At 36.0% G+C, this 24,459-nt stretch overlaps 1 protein-coding gene across 1 annotated transcript in view; it reads right to left on the reverse strand.

Moving 5' to 3' along the window:
- Positions 1-24,459, reverse strand: part of CAPZA2 (capping actin protein of muscle Z-line subunit alpha 2) — a 60,017-nt gene that overhangs the window by 22,447 nt on the left and 13,111 nt on the right. The window contains exons 2-3 of the mRNA XM_040472170.1: positions 8,128-8,191; positions 3,118-3,169 (exon numbers count right to left, since the gene is read on the reverse strand). Of these exons, the coding sequence (XP_040328104.1) occupies positions 3,118-3,169; positions 8,128-8,191 (116 nt within the window). The remainder of the gene's footprint in view (positions 1-3,117; positions 3,170-8,127; positions 8,192-24,459) is intronic.

Here is a 24,459-nt window from a genome sequence, read left to right on the forward strand (position 1 = left end):
ATGAAATAATCCACATATTTATTTACCACAGAGAACTCAGAGGAATAGTTTACTTTGAAAGTATTGCTGTTAGAAGTTATAAATGCTGTACATTTTCTTTACTTCCGTAAGATTTTTGTCAACATGGCACATGCGACTATAAAGAAAATTCATTTTATTTAAATATACAAATAATTTAAATAGGGTTTGAAAAACTTAGGAATGAGCAGCCATTCACTCAGAAGCTAATAACTAAAGTCAAAGATATAGAGTAAATCGATTTCTATAAAGCACTTTAAATATAATAATTAAGAGGAGTGGAAACAATCCAAATGTCCACTGACAGATGAATAGATAAACAAAATGTGGTTTATAAACTCACCATTAAAAAGAAAAATTCTGACATGTGCTACAACATGGAAGAACCCTGAAGACATTATGCTTAGTACACTAAACCTGCTACAAAACAACAAATAATGTATGATTCCACTTATATGGGGTACCTAGTGAGGTCAAATTCATAGAGACAGAAAACAGAATGGTGGTTGTCAGGGGACTGAGGGAAGGGGAGAACGAGAAATTATTGTTTAATGGGTATGGACTTTTAGTTTGGGAAAATTTAAAAAGTTCTGGAGATGGACAGTGGTGACAATTACACAATGTGAATGCAATCAGTGCCAAAGACCCACATTCCTAAAAATCACTAAAATGGCAAACTTTATATTATGTACATTTTCTCAGAATAGAAAGTAATAAATACGGTGAAATAGGTAAAGAGGATTAAGAACACGCTTATTGTATGGCACAAAAACAGACACTCAGATCAATGGAACAGAATAGAGAACCCAGGAATGGATGAATGGCCAACTAATCTTTAACAAAGCAGGAAAGAATATCCAATAGAATAAAGACAGCCTCTTCAGCAAGTGGTACTGGGAAACCTGGACAGTGACATGCAGAAAAATGAACTGGACCACTTTCTTACACCATACACAAAAATGAACTCAAAATGGATGAAACACCTAAATGTAAAACAGACAGTCATCAAAATCCTGAGGGGAAAGCAGGCAAAAACCTCTTTGATCTTGGCCGCAGCAACCTCTTAATACATCTCCAAAGGCAAGGGAAACAAAAGCAAAAATGAACTATTGGGACCTCATAAAAATAAAAACTGCACAGAGAAGGAAACAATCAGCAAAATTAAAAGGCAACCAACAGAATGGGAGAAGATACCTGCAAACCACATATCAATCAGATAAAGGGTTAGTATCCAAAATCTATAAAGAACTTATCAAACTCAACACCCAAAAAACCAATAATCCAGTGAAGAAATGGGCAAAAGACATGAATAGGCACTTCTCTAAAGAAGACATCCAGATGGCCCACTGTCACATGAAAAAATGCTCAACATCACTCATCATCAAGGAAATACAAATCAAAACCACAATGAGATAACCACCTCACACCTGTCAGAATGGCTGACATTAACAACTCAGGCAACAACAGATGTTGCTGAGGGTGCAGAGACAGAGGATCTCTTTTGCACTGCTGGTGGGAATGCAAGCTGGTGCGGCTGCTCTGGAAAACCGTATGGAGGTTCCTCAAAAAATTAAAAACAGAACTATCCTATGACCCAGCACTACTAGGTATTTATCCAAGGGATACAGGTATGCTGTTTTGAAGGGGCACATACACCCCAACGTTTATAACAGCACTATCAACAATAGCCAAAGTATGGAAAGAGCCCAAATGTCCATTGATGGTTGAATGGATAAAGATGTGGTATATATATACAATGGAGTATTACTTGGCAATCAAAAAGAATGAAATCTTGCCATTTACAACTATGCTTACGCTAAGCGAAATTAGTCAGGGAGGAACAAATATCATATGACTTCACTCATATGAGGACTTTAAGACAGATGAACACAAGGGAAGGGAAGCAAAAATAATATAAAGACAGGGAGGGGGACAAAACATAAGAGACTCTTAAATATAGAGAACAGAGGATTGCTAGAGGGAGGGGTTGTGAGAGGGGGGATGGGCTGGATGGGTAAGGGGCATTAAGGAATCTACTCCTGAAATCATTGTTGCACTATATGCTAACTAATTTGGATGTAAATAAAAAAAATAAAAAATAAATTAAAAAAAAAGAATACACTTACTGTAATGAGTACTAAGTAATTTACAGAATTGCTGAATCCTATATCGGACACCTGAAACTAATGTAACACTGTATGTTCATTATATTGGGATTAAAAACAGATAAATAAACATTGCTATTAAAAAAACCAGGAAATTAAATCAAAAGCAAAATCAGATATGCCTAGAAGTCTGTTGAACCTCCACCTTCATTAGGGTTAACTGTAAAGGACAGATTTTTGATAAAGCTTTGAAACATTACAAAAACAGAATAAGAGCAAATTCCCCCCACTGGTAGAATACTAGGATTAAAAAAGGTGCCTGAGTGGACACTGAATACTCTTTGTATGGCACCTAAAAATCCATTTAATTTTATCATTTTCCAATGAATTATGGAGTTAGTGAGCCTAACATAGGAGATGGAGATGGGAATAGAGAAGAGAATCAATTATTTCTCTGAAATCCTAAGACAGTTGTGGCAAGTCATGATTGTGGGCACTGGTCCAAAGATTATGTATTACGATTTAAACTGCCTAGTTATTTGAATTACTCACAAATTTAGTAAATATTTATTTACTTAGTATGTGTCATGTACTATATTAGGTATTTATGGATAAAATAAATTCCTAATTCTCAAAAATCTATTAGGGTCAAACACATAGTAAAACCTGCATAAAAAAGCAATCACAATTTCAAAACTCTAAGTTTCTAAAATAATTTTATCCATTCTTGCAAATGCCAAAATGTAGTATATATGTAGAAGTATTTAAGCCACTACCAAACACTCAATGAACAGAAAATTTTATGTTATAATTGTGTCCCTATGTCCCTCTGCGATCAAAAATATTTCTCTTTTAGCTGAGTGCACACATATAATACATGTGTACATTTAAACTTTATGTACAAATATCTATTTCAGGAATTAGTGCTTAAAAACCACCTTTAAAACATTTTTTCTCATCATGTCACTTAGTTATGTTAATATGTAATACTTACTGAGCTGCTCCTTCCCTGAGAAGATTATCATTATTAAGCAGTAACCGAACATCTGCAAAACAAGTATTATGTATATTATTATTTCCATATGTTTGAAATTTCTATATAATGAATGCAGATTACTTTAGTCATGTATCAACACTCCCCACTCTTCTCTTACCCCTAACATGTAAGCAAGATCAAAACTTCACTCTGATGACCAAAATAACCATAAAAACATACCATCATATTATTTTTTAAAAGATACTGGTTAGGAATAAGAGAATTAAATAAAAATACAGATTTCCAGGGATGCCTGGATGGCTCGGTTGGGTAAGTGTCCAAATCTTGATCTCAGCTCAGGTCTTGATCTCATAGTTGTGAGTTCAAGTCCTGTGTTGGGTTCTGCACTGGGCGTGAAGCCTACTTAAAATTTAAAAAAAAAAAAAAAAACACACAGATTTCCCCAGCTATCTAAAAGTTCACTCTGAGCCACTTGGCTTTTAACTGTTTTACTAACTGAATGGAATCCAAGGAGGATTTTCACTTTTACCAAATTGTAATTGTCTCTCCACTTTACGCCATTTCAGTTTATGAAAGATTTCACATAATGCTCTACTTTCAGATAGCAGGTGAAACCTGTACATGTTATTTTATACCTTTAATAGCCAATGTAGGCACACTGTAATTTCCAAAGAAAGTGGAGATAAGCTCCACCAAAAAGATGGTCTGGTAAGATCTGCAGAAAATACACACATCTCAGTTTGATAACACCAGCATGAGTTTCAAATGAATCTGCTCCACAGAAAAGGGGATTAAGCAAGAAACAGCTTGTGAACAGAACACAGATGTAGACATTTCTGTCCTAAGACAGCTCATATTCAAACAACAGATGAAAGCATTTAGTTCAATATGGATAACTGCTTTATTTGATTTAGCAATCTCTTTTTTTTTTATTTTATTTTTTATTTTTTAAAATTTACATCCAAATTAGCATATAGTGAAGCAATCTCACTTTGGTTATTGATTCTTAATTCTGTTCTAATTTTAGACTCAATTATTATGTAGACATTTGCCCACTCATCATTAAAACATAACTTCAAAAATAATACTTTCATTGGAAAATCCAAGCACTTTGTAAAACAATAAGGAAAAAAATCACATAATCTCACCAAAAAAAACCCCAAAAACAAAAAACAAAAAAAATCTATTCTAATCCTGTTATATTTTCTTTATTTCCCTACACACTTGGCTATTTCACACAGTTGCTATCATAAAGTACATACCACAATGTTACCCTAATCTTTTCATTAAATGAAAATAACACAACTAACCTAAGTATCTTCCATTAAGTAACTGGTTAAATATAATATAAGCACACTATATAGTTCTTATAAACAGTGTAAAATTGAGCAGCCATTAAAAATAATGTAGATGTGAAAAAAATGTAGATGTGTATTTATCAACATGAAATACATCCATAACATGATAAACAGGAAGGGGAAAATTCAGCATGTATAGTATTATCTTATTAATGTAATGTTATATATCTGTGTCTACACTAAGTGATATTAAGTATTTCATTCAAATGCTGGAGAATGAGAGGGTAGAGTTCTGGGTCATTTTTAGGTTCATTTTTATATTTTGGACATTTTAGAATGTCTATGGATCATTTTTACATAAATCATAAAGCTACTCCAAAAGAAAAAATACTGACTATTCATATGCCTCTTTTCAGTAGCAGGCCCTCATTTAAAAAAAAAAATCTTGGGGCGCCTGGGTGGCGCAGTCGGTTAAGCATCCGACTTCAGCCAGGTCACGATCTCGTGGTCCATGAGTTCGAGCCCTGCGTCAGGCTCTGGGCTGATGGCTCGGAGCCTGGACCCTGTTTCCGATTCTGTGTCTCCCTCTCTCTCTGCCCCTCCCCCGTTCATGCTCTGTCTCTCTCTGTCCCAAAAATAAATAAAAAACGTTGGAAAAAAAATAAAATAAAAGATTAAAAAAAAAAATCTTTCACTAACCACTAAAATAATACTAATTTGATTTCTAAGTTAACTTATTTTAAACAATAGAAGCTACTGCCTAAAAATTATTTTTAAAAATACAGACATTTAAAATTATAGTTACTTCTGTCTCACAAAGCAAACTGAGGAGTTCTATTTGATAAATATGATGCTTTCATGTTCAATACTGAAAACATAATTATTAACAGTGGTACTGCATGGTAGTATATCTTTTCCAGTTCTAAATGTGAAAAAAAATTTTAAAGCAACATCTATTTGATCCAGTTAGCTTTACACTGGAAAAAAAAGTCCTGCTTTTATCATAAGGAAAGTACAGAAGAAAAAATAGAAAAAATTGAATAAAATCTACTCTTACAGAAAGGATTAGGCTGTGGTTCCAAGCCAGGCAACACACTGGACCCATGAAGTGGTGAGTACGAGGCTTAAAAAAAAAAGAGCACCAGCCCAGATCTACCAAATCAGTATCTGACAATGAAGACCAGAAATTTATGTTTCAATGATTTTAGCAACACCAGACTAAGAAATAGTATTTGGTAACCACTAAACTAACAAGATTTTATGACTTGGCAATTCTAAAATTTGTCACTTCTCTTGGAATTATCATACTGGTGTTATAAAAAAAAAATAGCAATGAAAATAATCAAATTCATGACATTTTTCCCTCAAATATTTAATTCCTTTTTAATTCTAAAATACTCCTTATTTAAAACCTCTATAATATACTATGTTCTACTTTTATTCCATAGCTCACTCTCCACCCCAAGCCTACTGAATGGTTTATCCTTAATGCCCAAATTTACGGTGCCTCAACACAAAACTTACCAACGTCAATTTCCAATGAGACTTAGAAAAGCAATTTCTAGGACTCATACATTCTCTTAAAAAGGACCTTTCTGATTAAATCTGTAGGGCATTTATTCAAGGTAAGAACATTAAGTGAAAAACTTTCTATGAATTGTACAAGAGAATGGGGGCCACTGACTTTAGTGTAGTTCCACCATTATCAATTTAAGTTATATGCCAACTTTTGAACCTAAGGAAAGTAGAGGCTAACATCTTAAAACAGAAGTTAAACCCTATAGGAAGCAGAAATATTTCTGAATTCTCTCCCAAGTTCCCAATCCACTACTTGAGATTTTAGTTATCTTAAAAAGAATACAGAATACACCTCAGAAAATTAAAAATAGACCTACCCTATGACCCAGCAATAGCACTGCTAGGAATTTATCCAAGGGACACAGGAGTACTGATGCATAGGGGCACTTGTACCCCAATGTTCATAGCAGCACTCTCAACAATAGCCAAATTATGGAAAGAGCCTAAATGTCCATCAACTGATGAATGGATAAAGAAATTGTGGTTTATATACACAATGGAATACTACGTGGCAATGAGAAAAAATGAAATATGGCCTTTTGTAGCAACGTGGATGGAACTGGAGAGTGTGATGCTAAGTGAAATAAGCCATACAGAGAAAGACAGATACCATATGGTTTCACTCTTATGTGGATCCTGAGAAACTTAACAGGAACCCATGGGGGAGGGGAAGGAAAAAAAAAAAAAAAAGAGGTTAGAGTGGGAGAGAGCCAAAGCATAAGAGACTGTTGAGAACTGAGAAAAAACTAAGGGTTGATGGGGGGTGGGAGGGAGGAGAGGGTGGGTGATGGGTATTGAGGAGGGCACCTTTTGGGATGAGCACTGGGTGTTGTATAGAAACCAATTTGACAATAAATTTCATATATAAATAAAAATAAATAAATAAATTATAAAAAAAAAAAAGAATACAGAATACAGTATAGACTTGCCATTCTTTCTCTAAGTGTAGCTCAGTGGTTAAATTTTTAAGTGCATAAAAATTACCATATGTAATTGTATGCACTAAATTATTATTATTATAGTTTTTGGATGATTTAAGGGATTTTCAATTTTTGCCTCATTTTTTGACTTTCAAACCTGATCTTTTTTGAGGTGAGATTCCATTATATCTTATACTATGAATGATAATTAGTGATTAAACTTCTTTAAAAACATGTTTACATAGTTTACTCTGGAATAGAGTATTTTTAAAATAAAATTAAGAATCCTGGGCAAATTAGTTTAATTTAAGACAGTGAAGTCCAAATATATTTAAATAGATACGGTAACTTATTCTTAAAATTGCTTAAGAAAAGTTTTGTAAGATCACTACAGGCCATTTTCCTGGTGACTTTTTCAACCATGTCATTCTTATTGTTAAAAAGGAGCTATTGTTACAGTTTTAATAGTAACCAGGACTGTTTAACAGTTTAAACTTCTGCTATGGGTGTATAATCATAAAAATGTTTGCCACTGTGGTTTAAAGAAGGGCATGCTGTGAACTAATTTACAAGATATAAATTAAATAGTTTTTACATGTGCTCTCATCTTCTGAACATGGTAAAACGATGCTTTTTTCCTCTGTTTGTTCTGGCTGTTCATATTATTCTAGTAGGTTTTTAAATTTTTTTTTTTTGATGTTATTTATTTTTGAGAAAAAGAGAGACAGAGCACAAGCAGGGGAAGGTCAGAGAGAGAGGGAGACACAGAATCCGAAGCAGGCTCCAGGTTCTGAGCTGCCAGCACAGAGCCTGATGCAGGGCTCAAACCCATGAACTGCAAGATCATGACCTGAGCAGAAGTCAGATGCTCAACTGAGCCACCCAGGCGCCCCAATTTTTCTTTAAAAGAAATACAAAACTGCATTTCACAATTTCAAAAAAGTAGTTAAAATTTTGTCTTTTTAAAAAATTAATATTACTCTCTTAAGGTTAACTTACTCAAACATAATTATCATATACATCATAAGTATATTCTAACCATTACGAAATCCAGATTGACAAAAATTTTCATTGTAATTCAGAAAGCACATATTTTTCTACATACCCCACCCCACACACACCAGTTTTGTTATTTTGGTTATATAATTTATTCTTAAAAAAAAAAAAGTGCTTGATATATCAAGCCTTAGTGTTATGAATTAAACACTCACCATTAAACACCTCATTAAATTCTCCAGGAGGGGCATGAATAATGAATTTTGCTGCTATACGCACCTAAAATAGAAATGAAGATATAAATGGTCCATGGCATAGGCCTCTGCTAAAATAATCAAAAAACACATACACACACAAAATTATACTATTTCAAAGTTCTACTGAAAATGGCTTAAAAATTTTTTTTAGATAGTGACTCTTCTTCAAACCAACTTTATTACTGTTTCAATTATTTAATATAATCACAATGTACAGGCTAAATGCAGATAAAATACATATTTAACGCATTTAAGGATTCAAAGCTACCTACCATATAAACATTTTCTTATAAGCAAATTCTTCTTTTAAAATAAAATGGAAAAAAGTATCAATCGAGAAAAGTTGTATGTGTGAAGAAATAAGATGCATTTAGGTACAATAAAGAAAATAGATATACTGTATTTATGTTTCTGTAAAATCACAAATTAGTAAAAAATATATAAAAGAAGAGGGGAAGAAAGGTCTAAATTCAAAATGTTTTTAACAGACCTGACTGAAGACATTTCATAAATAAAGCAAAACTTTGTATTTGCAGTAAACATGATTATTTAAAATAAAAAACCCTGAAGAATCTACAACAATAATAATTTACATGTAAATTTAACAAAACATCTGCAGGACTAGTGTACTGAACACTAAACAAAATACTAATGACAGAAATGAAAGAAGAGCTAAATAAATGGAGAGATATGTTCATGGATTGGAAGACCCAATAATGTGAAGATGACAATTTTTCCCAAACTAGTCTATAGATTCAATGGAGGCCCAATCAAAATCAAATCAGGATTTTTCTCTTCTTTTTAATGTTTTTTTTTTTTTTGAGAGAGAGAGAGAGACAGTACAAGTGGGGGAGGGGCAGAGAGAGGGAGACAGAATCTGAAGCAGGCTCCAGGCTCCCAGCTGTCAGCACAGAGTCTGATGCGGGCCTCAAACTCACGAACTGCGAGATCATGACCTGAGCCAAAGTTGGATGCTTAATGGACTGAGCCACCCAAATGCCCCAAAGCAGGATTTTTCTGATACATATCAACAAGCTGATTCTAACACTGATATGTTTTATGTATTATTACTTTTCTATGCATAAAGAATGTAATGAATGCCAATTTTGGCCATGTATTAAGACACCCCTCTCCAAATGCAAGAAAAATAAAAAAGAAGCCACTGTGATGACCAAAATAACCACAAACACATACACATGGTACTAAAAATAGATTCTGGCTAAGAAATGAGAGGATAGGGGCACCTGGGTGGCTCAGTCAGTTAAGCATCTGACTTTAGCTCAGGTCATGATATCCCTCCTGGTTTGTGAGTTTGACCCCTGTGTCAGGCAGGCTCTGTGCTGACAGCTCAGAGCCTGGAGCCTGCTTTGGATTCTGTGTCTCCTTCTGGCCCTCCCGCCCCCCCACCCCCACACGCCGGCTTGTGCTGTTTCTTTCTCTCTCAAAAATAAATATTAAAAAAAATTTAAAAAATAAATAAATAAATGGATAAAATGTTATTTCACACCCTTAATAGTAAATGCAAAGCAGTAAAGACAAATAACATATATATATATGTATGGCCAAAGAACTGTGATAAAGGTGCAAAGACAATTCAATCAAGAAAGAATTTGTTTTCAACAAATGGTATTTAAATAATTAGATACCCGTGAGCAAAAACATGAACATCAACCTAAACTTCACACCTTAGAAAAAAGTTACATCAAAATGGATCACAGCTCTAAATGTAAAACATGGAATTAAAAAAAAAAACAAAAGAAACAGAAGATCTTCATGACCTAGGGTTAGGCAAAACATTCTTAGACATGATACTGAAACCATGATCCATTAAAAAAAAAGACTGATAAAGTGGACTCCACTGAAATTAAACCTTTTGATCAGTTAGAGACACTGTTAAGAGAAGGAAAAGACAAGCTACAAACCGGAGAAAATATTAGCAAATCACATATCTGACAAAGGACTTGTATCCAGAATATAAGTTCTCAAAACTGAACAGAAAGAAAATAGTAAGCAAAAGACTTGGGCACTTCACTGCATAGGATATACAGAAGACAAATAAATGCACAAAAGGATGTGTAACATCCTAAGTCATTAGGGAAACGAATACTGAAATCATGAAACACTACTACATACCTAACAGAATGGCTAAAATAAAAAAGACTGCTTATACCAAGTACTGGTGAGCATGCAGAGCTAGAACTCTAATACATGGTTGTGGCAATGCAAAATTTTACCAAGCAGCCTGGAAATTAGTTCGGCAATTTCTTATAAAGCACACACCACAAAACAATCTCACTTCCAGGTGAGAAATGCAAACCTATGTCCATACAAAAATCTACTCACAAATGCTCAAAACCAAAACCCAAAAGTCCACAAATGAGTGAATGTATAAATAAAAGATGGTGTTTCTACACAATGGAATACTACTATGTTTTGTGTTTTCAAAATTATTTTCTTCTAAGTGTTTAAAATTACTATTAAAATCAAAAGCCAAAATATAAAAAATAATTTTAAAGCAGGCAGTGCATGCTAAACATGAAACATTGAAACATTGAAATCTATTATGTTTATGTAAATGTCTTAACTTCTTAATTTTCTTCATTGTATAGCTGCTCTGCACCCGCCAGCGCCCACTCCACTAAGATAAGGAGCTGTTAGCATTAAAAACAAAGTCTTAATCATTACTAAAGGCAACAAATAAAAATTGTGGTAACTTGCTGATGAACTTATATTTTTCAAAAACATTTAGAATTTTGAGGTAATTGTTTTTCACAGCCCTAATGACTTATAAAACTGGCAAAATTAAAGTACTAATAGCAAGCAGTATACATATAGCATATTTACTAATTGCTAACTTGTTGAGCTTTGAAATTTTAAGTTGTTTCAAAAAAAGGCATATACCATTCAGAGTTTTAATCAGTTCTACTTAGAGTTTTTACCAAGAAAGCAAAAATGATCTAAATTTTTTTTTCCTACAGACGTATTTGCCTTTGTCATTGAACTAAATGTATGCACTTAGTACACAGTGACCAAAAAGTTAACGACTGTTCACAATACCTAAAGTGAATGGTGGATTAAAAGAAGTACCATTAAGGGTTGGAAGGTCATAGGAGCTGTCTGAGAACCCAAAACACAACTTGGGTTATACCAGCTATGCCTGGAGTTTTGTAATCTGGTCTTTGTGAATTTCACCAACTAAGAAGAATGTGATTTTTTTGGATTTCTCAGGTGATAAAGGAAAGGAAATACATCCGCCACGGTAAATGCTTAATTGTCTTCTAAGAAATTGTTCAATCATCAAGGTATCTTCTAAGCACAGTTATAGACTCAACATGTCCTTATATCCATCTTTCTTAGCTGACATTTTTTTTAATTTTTAAAACTATTCTAGACCACTTCTAAATCCAAGAAAAGAAAAAAGGTCATACAAGAGTTCTCAAGAGTAGAATGAATTCCTGAAAATAATAAAAAACATATTTCCTCAAAGGTTTTCTAATACATATGGAGCTTTACTCTATTTACCCTTGGGAATATTATAGCTTTCCTGGAAGAGCCCAGTAAATTAAATTATTAGATACATTCCCAGGCCCTCTGCTAAATCTTCTGCATTACCCACCATCTTCTTCCATGTATTATTTGAAATCAAGTCCTTCTAAATTGGAGTCGGATTCAATAAAGAGTTATTTCATTGTATTTCTAAACTGCAATTCTAGATTGGTAGGGGTGGGGGACTCGGGAGGCTTTTTTGGGGAGGAAAGTTTGGCTAGATGGAAGATTAACTCTTATCTGTGTTAGTCATTGGCATCTGACAGGCAAACTTCGTAACAACTGTACCAAGAAGGATAGTTTTAAAAAGTTAACCCTACTAATGTAGAGCTTAATGTATTAACCTGAGCTAAAAGCTGAAACAGCTCTATTTTTCCTTTTCTTGCTCTTTGATCCAAATAATATTTTGTGTAAAATGTATACAAAAAGATAAACATAACATAGAAAGTATATTCCATTCCTTTGTGCTTCTGGTAAAAGAGCAGATAACAACGTATGACTATAAAGTTACTTATATAGAAAATAGTGTATTCAAAATAATATCCAAAATGTCAGAATACATTTGTCCTGCAAAAAAAAAAAAAATAACTTCTGCCCATCAACTGTCTAAGATAATACGAAAGTATTACTGTCAAAAATTTTTTTGTACGTTGTTTTTCTTATGAGCTTTCTTTCTTCCTTTAAAAGAAATTCCACAATTCAAATAACAAATTAAGTAATGATAGTAATGGGTAGTAACTCACAGAATAAAATAGGAATCTATGAGTCTACACTGACACAAAGAAATCAATGAACAAGGGAAAGCTCCTCATTACAACAGATTTCAACTAATGAATGTAGAAGGAATGACTGAATTATAAAAATCACCTTGGATGACCACTGCAATAACTGTTGCATGCCAAATCAATAGATGCTAAAATTTGTGGGTAAAAGTATGATAAAATGACAACAGGACATTTACATGGTCTGAAAAGTATCTTTCTAAATACTTAATTACATACTTACATTGAGGAAACCTGCCACACACCACCTTTACCAAATGATCACAGTTATAGGTAAGAGGAAACACTGATATCATGTGCCTCCTAATAGGATATACTGAGGACATAATATCTCTTACAGCCCAAACTTCATAGGCTGAATCTAATCATGAGGAAACAAACGAAAATTGAGGTGCAGTCTACAAAACAGTCTGTACTCTTCAAGTGTGAAGGTCACAGAAGACAGATAATGCTGAGAAATTGTTCCAAATTAAAGAGACATTACAGTAAAATTCAACGTGATCATAGATTGGATCCTGGATCAGCAACTGGTGAAATATAAATAGGGTCTGTAGATTAGAAAATAGTATTGTATCAATGTTTAATTTCTTGATTTTGATAACTGCACTGTAGTTATATAAGAGAAAGCCCTAAACAGTCAAGTACTTAGTGGGAAAAAAATTTCTCCTCTACTCTGAGGTTGTGGGGATTTCCTCCCATATATATATATTTTTACTTTAAAATTTTGCTCTTTGCATTTACATTTAGGTCTTTACTCCACTGGGGACTGATTTTTGTGTATGATATGGGATGGAGATCCATTTTTTTTTTTTTATTACACTGTCATATGGATAAATAAAACAACCTAATGTTATTTGTTAAAATGTACATCTTTTCCCCAGTGAAGCAACACAAAAGAAGAAGAAAGTATCTTACATATGCACCATATTTTAAAAATATGGGTTACTCCCTTATTTCAGTCACAGATATGAAAAACTTGTCACATGCTTTAATAAATTCCAAGTACTTCCAAAATGTGTCTGATGAATTTAGGAGTCATTATTCAGGTAGTAATTACAAAAATATAATTTCCTCAAAGAATTTCTGAATATTCAATAATATCAGAAGGCAATAGTAAGAGATGCTGTCCTGTTATTATGAAGACACTGGCTAACAGTAAGAAAATATCACATAAGTGATGTAAAATTAAATTAAAATCCCATTTCTTCTCACAAAGAACTTGTTTTTAAAGAGTTCCAGTGGTTGTCTCTGGAAGTAATGAATAATTCATTTTTATACATAAAAATTCTAGCATGGTTGTTTAGACATTGCTGTAATTCACAATGAGCCACTGTGTCCTTAAAATTAAGTTAAACAAATTTGGGTTAGAGGATTCTAATAACCTGAGTTCTAAATAAGATATGACCCTATCCACCATTTTTGTTTGTTTACAATAATTTAAAACAACTCATGATTCCGGAGACTCAAAAACAATTTGTTATAGCTTAGACCTTATAAAAACAAGGTGAATGGGTACTTTTTTGATGTTTCACCTATGGCTGAACGTATTTAATTTCACTTCAAATTTTCATTAAACATCTACACAAATTTTGTTTGAGGAGGGCTCTAACTGTTTAATACAGATTTTCAAATGACAAAAAACTTGTTGTATAACCCATCAAAATGACTTACCTTCAAGAGTTTTCTCTTGTGACCCAGCAATCTCATAAGGTATTTACACAAGAGAAATGAATGCATATGTCCACAAAAAGACCGAATGTTCATAGCAGCCTTATTCATAATAATCCCAAATGCCCATCAAAAGGAAAATGGATAAATAAACCGGGGTACTAATGCAAGCAACACCATGAATAAATCTCAAAATCAAGTTAAGTGGAAAGAAGCCAGATACACACAAAAAATACACACTGTGTGATTCCATTTTCATGACATCCAAAATCGGGGAAAACTAATCTTTGGTGACAAAAGTTAAAAGCATGGTTGGGCAAAGGGTGCAGGGATTGATTAGAAAGAAGCATGAGTGGACTTGTTTGGTGATGGAAAATGTTCTTTAAGTGAATGGTGGTTGCATATAAATTGTGAAAATTTGGGGCGCCTGGGTGGCTCAGTCTGTTAAGCGTCTCACTCTTGATTTTGGCTGTCATGATCTCATGGTTTGTGAGATCCAACACCATGTCAGGCACTGCGCTGACAGCATGGAGCCTCCTTGCTATTCTCTCTCACGCCCTCTGCATCACCCACATGCATGTGTGCACTCCCTCTCAAAAACATACAAATAAACTTTTTAAAAAACTGAAAATTTCTGAAGCGAACATTTAAGACTTGTACATTTTTTTTTTCAACGTTTATTTATTTTTAGGACAGAGAGAGACAGAGCATGAACGGGCGAGGGGCAGAGAGAGAGGGAGACACAGAATCAGAAACAGGCTCCAGGCTCTGAGCCATCAGCCCAGAGCCCGACGCGGGGCTCGAACTCACGGACCGCGAGATCGTGACCTGGCTGAAGTCGGACGCTTAACCGACTGCGCCACCCAGGCGCCCCTAAGACTTGTACATTTTATGGCAGGTAAGCTATATCTCAACTAAAAAAATTTTAAATTTCTTGTACATATGATAGTATTATCTTATTTTTTTAATGTATGTATAAAATGTTAACGTTAAAACTTAGTAACCAGACATAAAGATGGCCAACAGACACATGAAAAGATTCTCATCGTTACTTGTCCTCAGGGAATGCAAATCAAAACTACAGTGAGATACTACTTCACACCTGTTAGAATAGCTAAAATCAACAAGACAAGAAACAACAGGTATTGATGAGGATATGCAGGAAAAGGAACTCTCCTGCAGTGTTGGAGGGAATGCAAACTGGTACAGCCACTGTGGAAAGAAAGCAGCACAGAGGTTTCTCAAAAAGTTAAAAATAGAAGTACCCTATGAACCAGCAATCGCACTACTGGGTATTTACCCAAGGAATCCAAAACCATTAATTCAAAGGGATGCGTGCACCCCTATGTTTAAGCAGCATTATTTACAATAACCAAGATATGAAAGCAGCCCAAGTGTCCATCAAACAATGAATGGATAAACAAGATGTGGCATATATATATATAATGGAATATAAAAAAGAATGAAATCTTGCCATTTGCAGCAACATGGACAGAGCTAGAGAGTATCACACTAAGTGAAATAAGTCAAGTCAGAGAAAGACAAATACCATGAGTGAATTCATATGTGGAATTTAAGAAACAAAACAAACGAGCAAAGGGATTAAAAAAAAAAAAGTGAGAGACAAACCAAAAAAACAGACTCTTAACTGTAAAGAACAAACTGATGGTTACCAGTGTGGAGGGGTGTAAAACAGGTGATGGAGATTAAGGAGCACACATGTCATGACCTGCACCAGGTGATTAAAATAAAAACTTAGGGGCAACTGGCTGGCTAGGTCAATGGAGCTTGTGACTCTTGACCTTGGAGTTGTGGGGTTAAAGCCCCACGTTGGGTATAGATATTACTTAAAAAATAAATAAGATCTAAAAAAAAAAAAAAAAAAACCATGTAAAAACACTCTTAGTAACCATGATAATTAATACTATTTGCTTACTTTCTAATTAAGAGTCAAACATTGAACATTGATTTTTATTGCTACAGTACACAAAATCCAACATTGTTTGCTTTATCTGAAGTAGGCTCCACACCCAACATGGGGTTTGAGCTCAAGTCCCCACGACCAAGAGTTGCATGATCAACCTACTAAGCCAGCCAGGTGCCCCTAACATTTTGCTTTTTTAATAGAAAATACAGTAAAAAAAAAAAAAAAAAAAAAAAAAAGAAGGTAAAATTTTAAAGAAACAAAAGTTAAGAACCTTAGGCTTTCATTCTGAATTACAGAGTCTAATATGTTGGCATTAATCTATACCACCTAGGGCATCTGTCTCAAAATACTGGGACATTCTCGCTTAAATTGATGGTCAGATAATGTCTTTACTCATTTCCTTTATCAGTGCACAATTCATAAGCAGGTAATCTCAATGCTCATACTGAATAAACTGAAGTCATCTTTCCAAGAAATTCCACAGTAATGAAATGTCTACATTTGAACTCTACATAGATTTCATCAACTAGCTTCTGTTTGCAGGGAAGACTCAAATGATAAGGATTGTTGAAGTAGGACATGTTAGGGAAGAGGGTAGACCAAGTAAACAATACAGGGTAAAATAAGTCAAAATCTTAACACTTCAGTTCTAAGTCACTGCACCAAACTATACAAATGTTACAGCTGTATCTGACATCTCACAGGCAAATATGTTAGAATTTGTTCTCAAAAAATCATATTAAAATCTCCTATTGAACTTACTTAAAAAAAAAAAAAGCTAACTTTCCATCTCTTATGCTTCCAAAACCCTCACTGTTTAGCACTGATTTCGTTTGGAAGAAAAAAAAATTCAGAGGGAAAAGAAAAAGAAAATCAGAGAGGGAATACTGTATCTGAGTGCTTAGAATGAATGGTGTCTGGCAGATAGCAGGCTCTCAAATATTCGTTGAATCACCAAACATTCAATCTCCTTTCAAGGCAGGATTCCTGCTGCCTCTGCCCTATACACTGCACTCAGGAGATAGTTGAACAAATGTATAAGCAAGAATAAACTCTCATTAACTGAGAACAGTCAGGAAATACAGTATTTCAATAAGACAAAAATTTTAAGAGTTATCACTACTACAATTCTACAGAGACTTAATTTTCAAATAAATTACAGTGAAAACCACAAAAACTTACGCTAATATAAAGAAGCTGTATAGTGTATCTCTCTGGAGCCAGACTAACCAGGCTGGATTTTCATCTCCACTACTCATTTTAGCTATGTAAACTTGGGTAAATAAGTAATATTAGCTATTATTCACAGTAACAGTAGACAATAGACAATAAGTATACTTGTATTAGTATAAACTCTAGGTTTTTTAAATTATTATTCATTTTTTGAGAGAGAGAGTGTGTGTGTGCAAACGGCGGAGGGGCAGAGAGAGGGGGACAGAGGATCCAAAGCAGAGAGCCTGATGCTGGGCTTAAACTCATGAACTGCGAGATCATGACCTGAGTCGAAGTCAGACGCTTAACCAAATGAGCCACTCAAGCACCTTGATATAGCTCTAGTTTTCTTAAAAAATAGCCCTGGAACACAGACATTTTCATGTTACATGTTAGTTTCTTTGTGCCCTACAGTGATACAAAGGTGGCATATGCCCAGGCATTTCTGTGTTCTTTGTAATGCATTCACTTCCACACACTGACATCCTTTCTCCTCACTTGGAAATCATTCTTTCCCTATTTGACTCTGCTCATCCCAAAAACCAGGAGAAAAAGCTGGTTTCCTAGCTGCATGGTGGGAATGTGAAAGATCTAGACTTTTATCTAAGACAAATGATCTGTACACAAGTTTTTTTTTTTAACTTCTATAAACTCCCACTTTTTAAAAAGTTTATTTATTTTGAGGGGAGGAGGGGCAGAGAGAGGGAGAGAGAGAGGGAAATCCCAAGCAGGCTTCCTGCTGTCAGCACAGAGCTGGACACTGACAAAGGGGCTTGACGTGGGGCTCAATTTAACGAACCGTGAGATCACGACCTGAACCTAAAACCAAGAGACAAACTAACCAATTGAGCCACCCAGGTGCCCCTCTAAACTTCCATTTTTTACAGGGAAATCAAGGGGATGAAATATACCATTATTTCTTAACCTGTTGAAACTCCTACCTTTGTTAAGTAAAATAAAATGATATCTACAATTACTCTCTTGAGACTGCTGTTACTACTTTTAATTTATGAAAGAAAACAGAGGTCCAGAATTGGGATGTGAACGAAGTTTTGAAATACACTCCAAGTCTTTTCGCAGAGCTACCTCCCAGAACAGCATCACTTTTCTATGATGGTTCTGAAGACAGGCTGGGAACAAAAGAAAACTCTGGGCAATCTCACCTATGTCCAATAATTCCCTTATCACCACACAACAACAGCTCTCAGATCTATACATCCAACTCGTTTGTCAAGATCAAGATGCATTTTTCTAAGTATAACTTATTTACTAGAAATCTTCATTAAAATGTCTCAAAGATACTTCAGACCAGCTCACCCTAACCTACTCCTTGCTATTCTTTTAAAATTACTATGGGGCACCTGGGTGGCACAGTCGGTTAAGCGTCCGACTTCAGCCAGGTCACGATCTCTCGGTCCGTGAGTTCGAGCCCCGCGTCAGGCTCTGGGCTGATGGCTCGGAGCCTGGAGCCTGTTTCCGATTCTGTGTCTCCCTCTCTCTCTGCCCCTCCCCCGTTCATGCTCTGTCTCTCTCTGTCCCCCAAAAAATAAATAAACGTTGAAAAACAAATTAAAAAAATAAATAAATAAATAAAATTACTAGCACCACCTAGAAATCATTCCATTTTTCCCCCTCCCTCAGTCACATGAATAGTGTCTATCTCTCTTGCTCAAATCTTTGTTCAGCATTGCTACAACAACAGTCCTGCCTCTAATCTCATATTCTTCTTCAATATTCATTTCCCATTCTACCATCAGACAGATACTTTTTTCTTTTTTTGTTTTTAATATTTATTTATTTTGAGAGAGGAGGGGAGGGGCAGAGACAGAGGGAGAGAGACAATCTCAAGCAGGCCCTATAATCTCAGCACTGTCAGAGCAGGCCTGATGTGGGGCAAGATCTCACAATATGGGGGATCATGACCTGATCCAAAATCAAGTCAGGACACTTAATCGATCGAGGCACCCAGGTGCCCCAGACTGATGTTTTTCAATGCAAATTCTCATCATGTTTCTTCCTTAAATCTAACGGCTCCCCAATTGCCAACAAAATAAAGTCCAAAGTCCTTAACATGACATATAAAGCTTCTCCATTATCTGAAGGCTATAAATTTTTTTTTTTCAACGTTTATTTATTTTTGGGACAGAGAGAGACAGAGCATGAATGGGCAAGGGGCAGAGAGAGAGGGAGACACAGAATCGGAAACAGGCTCCAGGCTCTGAGCCATCAGCCCAGAGCCCGACGCAGGGCTCGAACTCACGGACCGTGAGATCGTGACCTGGTTGAAGTCGGACGCTTAACCGACTGCGCCACCCAGGCGCCCCTGAAGGCTATAAAATATAACTGTTAACAGCATAAATGCTAAAATCAGACTGTATGGACTTAAGACTATAGCTCTACTGCCTTCTACCTGTATGACTATAAGCAAATTAAATTCAGTTGTCTTACTTGCAGTAAATGAGATTAACACACTTAGAAAAGTGCTTGGCACAGAGTAAGCACTCAAATAATAGCTACTACCTTTTTTTACTCTGCCACTTTCTAGCTCCTACAGTCTATCCATTCTTTTTCTCATCCCACATACACACAGTACTGGAGCCCCAGCACTCCATTCAGTCTCTCGAACAGAACTCTCGGCTTTCATGCCTCTATATCACTGCATACATACGATTTGGCCATCTTTTATCTACTGTAATAAAATTGCACATAACAGAATATCTTAAACTTTGTAAAATATTAGAAGATCACCAAAAAAGGTAAACTGAAAGATCTAATTATACTATTACAATTTTTTGATATATTATTTAGCACAGCATAGTAAATCCTTTTTTTTCCCCCTAATTTGAGAGAACGTGCACTTGCAAGTGGGGGAGAGGGGCAGAGGGAGAGAGACAGAGAATCTTAAGCAGGCTCCACACTCAGCGGGGAGCCCAACATGGGACTTGATTCCAGGACCCTGGGATCATGACCTGAGCTGTAATCAAGAGTCAGATGCTCAAACTGAGCCACTCAGGAGCCCCAGTAAATACTTCTGATAAAGGGTTACTACTATTAAGATCTGTGGTATAAGGCCTAAAGTTAAGGACCGATATTATGTGTGTCTTGACATCTAGGGAAAACCAGGAGGGCCTTGAATGGCCTAAGTGCAAATTCTCATCCTCTGCTCCTGCTAGTAAGGTCCCTTAGCCAGATAACCCTATTTATCACAGGGAACAGACACAGTTCCTGCTTATCCCTGCTTCAGTTCCCGGCCAGCCTGGGCAATTATTCAAACAAGTTGATCACATCCTCCTGTGGGAACCAGGGATCACTCCACCCTCTTGATACTACAAAACTTGCATCCCATGGATTTTGCTTGTTCACTCTGTTCCCAAGTGCAACTTCCAAGTGGACCTACATTGTGTGTGGTGTCCCCTTCTCCTGGGCTGTTGAGTATATGTGATTAATACACTGCTGTTCATCTCATCTGTCCAGCGTCAAGTGCTGTGTGTTCAGCCATCCACATAACCCTAAGGCAGGAATCCCTCCCTCACAAACAGAATGAAGAATGGGGGACTTAAACAAGATTTCACTGAACTGGAAAGCTGAAATTAAGATATATAACTGGGGGCTAAGAAGCAGGAAACTCAGTTATTTAAAATATATTTTAAGCAAGCAAATAAGCCGATATATATAGTCCAAACATTAGAAGGGCATGAGAGAGATTCTTCAAAGATCCTTATTTTTATTTCAGACATAAATCTACAAGTGTGGTACCTAGTTTCCTATCCTCTAATGGAAGGGAAGACTGAAAGGTTGACAGTTATACTTACATTAAAAGAAGGGAAAACATCTGAGCCATCCTGACAAAGGCTGCAGATAACAAAGTGCTGTTACAGGCAACAAAAAATTTACAAATAAAGTCCTGAAATTCAGGGGCTAACCAAGTGTCTTGAAAAGAGAGCTCTAAAATTCTTAGTACTCAATTTTTATTTAAGAATAACTATATACTTATAGATGAAAGCTGAAAATAATGATGTAGATTAAACATCTTCTGCAACTCTACTGAGTGATCAAGTAATTGGGATAAGTCTTGCAGATGTGGCCAGTGGAATGGAAGATGAATTAGAAACTCTGCCACAACTTTAAGGTAATATTCCTCCACTCTTCTACTGCGTGGCTTATGAAGAACTCTTTGCTAGTATCCTTATTAAATCAGTTCACTAAATAGGGAGAAATGTTCTTTGATAAAGCAAATTAGAAGACCTGAAAGTCAAACGGACTTTCTCAAAAATGAACACTAGGCCAACCTGGTACTCTTTTTTTTAATTTTATTTTATTATGTTTTGAATATTTATTTATTTTTGAGAAAGAGAGAGAGACAGACAGAGAGGGAGACACAGAATGTGAAGCAGACTCCAGGCTCTGAGCTGTCAGCACAGCTGTGAGATCATGACCTGCGAGATCATGACCTGAGCCAAGTCAGATGCTTACCCAACTGAGCCACCCAGGCACCCCATCAACCTGGTACTCTTTTGAGACTGTTCAACCTTCTCTGGATCAGAATCCTCACAAATGTCTGAAGAAAGTGGACAGAATTCAGTTTTAAATGATTAAACTGTTCAGACAGGGGAAAACCAAGGATATTCATCTTTTTTTTTTTTAATTTTTTTTAACGTTTATTTATTTTTGGGACAGAGAGAGACAAAGCATGAACAGGGGAGGGGCAGAGAGAGAGGGAGACACAGAATCTGAAACGGGCTCCAGGCTCTGAGCTGTCAGCACAGAGCCCGACGTGGGGCTCGAACTCACGGACCGTGAGATCGTGACCTGAGCCAAAGTCGGACGCTTAACCGACTGAGCCACCCAGGCGCCCCAAGGATATTCATCTTTCAGTATCAAAGGAAGTTGATTCCACTATTCTTAAAGAGAATTCTCCAAGAAGCAACTGGGTGGCTCACTAGGTTAAGCGACTCACTCTTGATTTCAGCGCAGGCCATGATATCATGGTGGTAGGTCTGAGCCACGATTTTGGCTTTGCGCTGATAGGATGAAGCCTGCTTGGAATTCTCTCTGCCCCACTCCCACAGGCACTCACAAGGTCTCTCTCTCTCTCTCTCTCTCAAAAATAAATAAATAAACTTAAAAAAAAAGAATTTTCCAAATCCTTTACCTAAGAAAGGAAAGAATACCATCTTCTTCACTGACTAAAGCTAAGATTCATTTTGATAAACTCATAGAAAACTATCTCTTGCTTTCTACCCGGCACCACTCTCTCTCTGTGAATGTTGGCAGGTACTCATTTAGGATCAGAGCTATCTCAGATTGCAGACAGTTAAAGAAGTATTTAATTAATGCTGGGATGCTACCTGCCACAAACTGTTCCTCAGGTGCTGCAGGCAAGAGGGGAGTTGATGCCCTTTATATTGTGTAAAACATGCCTACACTCTGAGCCTACAGACAGAAATCAGCTTCTCCACACACTCTTCAATTTGATAAAGAGGCCAGATGATAAGCAAAGCAAATAATACTGATGGGTTATGTGGCATCTGCACATCATACTGGACTACTATGTGTAGAAGCCAAGCATCACCGCAGTGATGGAAAGAGATTAGTCACAATATCCGGAAAGATGACTACCTGTGGCTCAATTCTATGAAGCAGTGGTGCCTTACCATCCTATGCTTCCTGGACTACAGAATATTGAAGTGTGCAATCTTATCTGATATCTACACTGCCGAAGAGGACCGAAAACCTTCTTCAGGAAGGAGAACAAAGCGGGAAGGGCTAGCTGCACATAAACTCCATGTGTCCTCAGCAAAGCAGCTTTAAGAGTAAGCTGACAACAAATTTAAATTTTTGAAAAAGACTTGAGCAACAGGGGGAAGGAGATGAAAGTATAAAAAGCAGACGATGCAAGTGCATGGAAGCACATATACACACACACCACACAAATAGCTATCTGTTACCATTAAATTTAGAAGCAAACAGTACTGCACAGTAGCTGCATGGGAAAGATCTACACTAAAAATTATTTGTTGTTTATCTTAAATTAAAATTTAATGAGGCATCTTATAGTTTACCTGAGAACCCTGCCAATATCCCCTTTAATTCCCATATGTTGGACATTATGCCACATAGTTATCTCTTCCCTGATCAAGTCAGGAGACATTAAAGATTTCCCAAGTCTAGATGCCTGTTAAATTTGCTTGGAAAGCTTTTGAAAAAAATAGAGGATCTCATGTTCTATTCCAGATCTACTGAATCCATCTCTAGAGTACTGAGACCCGGAAGCCTGTATTTCACAAAATCTCCCCAGGTGATCCTGATGGGTGGCCAGTTATTATACCCATTGCCCTAGAAGGCATTGTATATGCAAAATTTACATATCCTCTTCTGAAAAAAGGAATCCAAGGAATCAAGTTTCGCCTGATTCTCAAGGAATGTGATACCAAAAAGGTTCACTGCCTTAGAGACTAATAATAAAGTTAAAAAGAACTAATGGGCATTTTCCCATTTCAACTACAAAATTACTTGACACTGTTTCCTATAACTGTAAAAAACTTCCATGTCTTTTTGAGAGTTACGAGTAAAATGAGAATAGAAAACACTTTATTGGGGGGGCACCTGGGTGATTCAGTTGGTTAAGTGACTGACTGACTTCAGCTCAAGTCATGATCTCACAGTTCGTGGGTTCAAGCCCTGCGTCGGGCTCTGTGCTGGCAGCTCAGAGCCTGGAGCCTGCTTCAGATTCTGTGTCTCCCTCTCTCTCTGCCCCTACCCCACCCCTGTCAAAAATAAACATTAAAAAAAATTTTTTTAAAAAAAGAAAATACTTTTTTGAACTCTATCATATTTAAATAGTTTATGATGAAGTGATCACTACTGTAGGCTGTGCTATAGCCAACCTTTTTTTGAATATACTTAAAAGTGATAATTTGACAAGTTTTCCTCAATAATTTTTTCCTTTATAACTATCATTTTGAGTGAGTCCCTATCAGTCTAAAACTAGATCATCTACTGAGTTAAAAGCAATTTTTCTTTAAACACGTGTTTACCATTTATTTACAAAATGGGGTGCCTGGGTGGCTCAGTCAGTTAAGCGTCTGACTCTTGGTTTTGGCTCAGGTGATGATCTCACAGTTCATGAGTTCGAGCCCCATATCAGGCTCTGCG

Source organism: Herpailurus yagouaroundi, unplaced genomic scaffold (assembly GCF_014898765.1).
Source record: "Herpailurus yagouaroundi ecotype Mexico unplaced genomic scaffold, PumYag 100, whole genome shotgun sequence".
Classification (NCBI taxonomy): domain Eukaryota; kingdom Metazoa; phylum Chordata; class Mammalia; order Carnivora; family Felidae; genus Herpailurus; species Herpailurus yagouaroundi.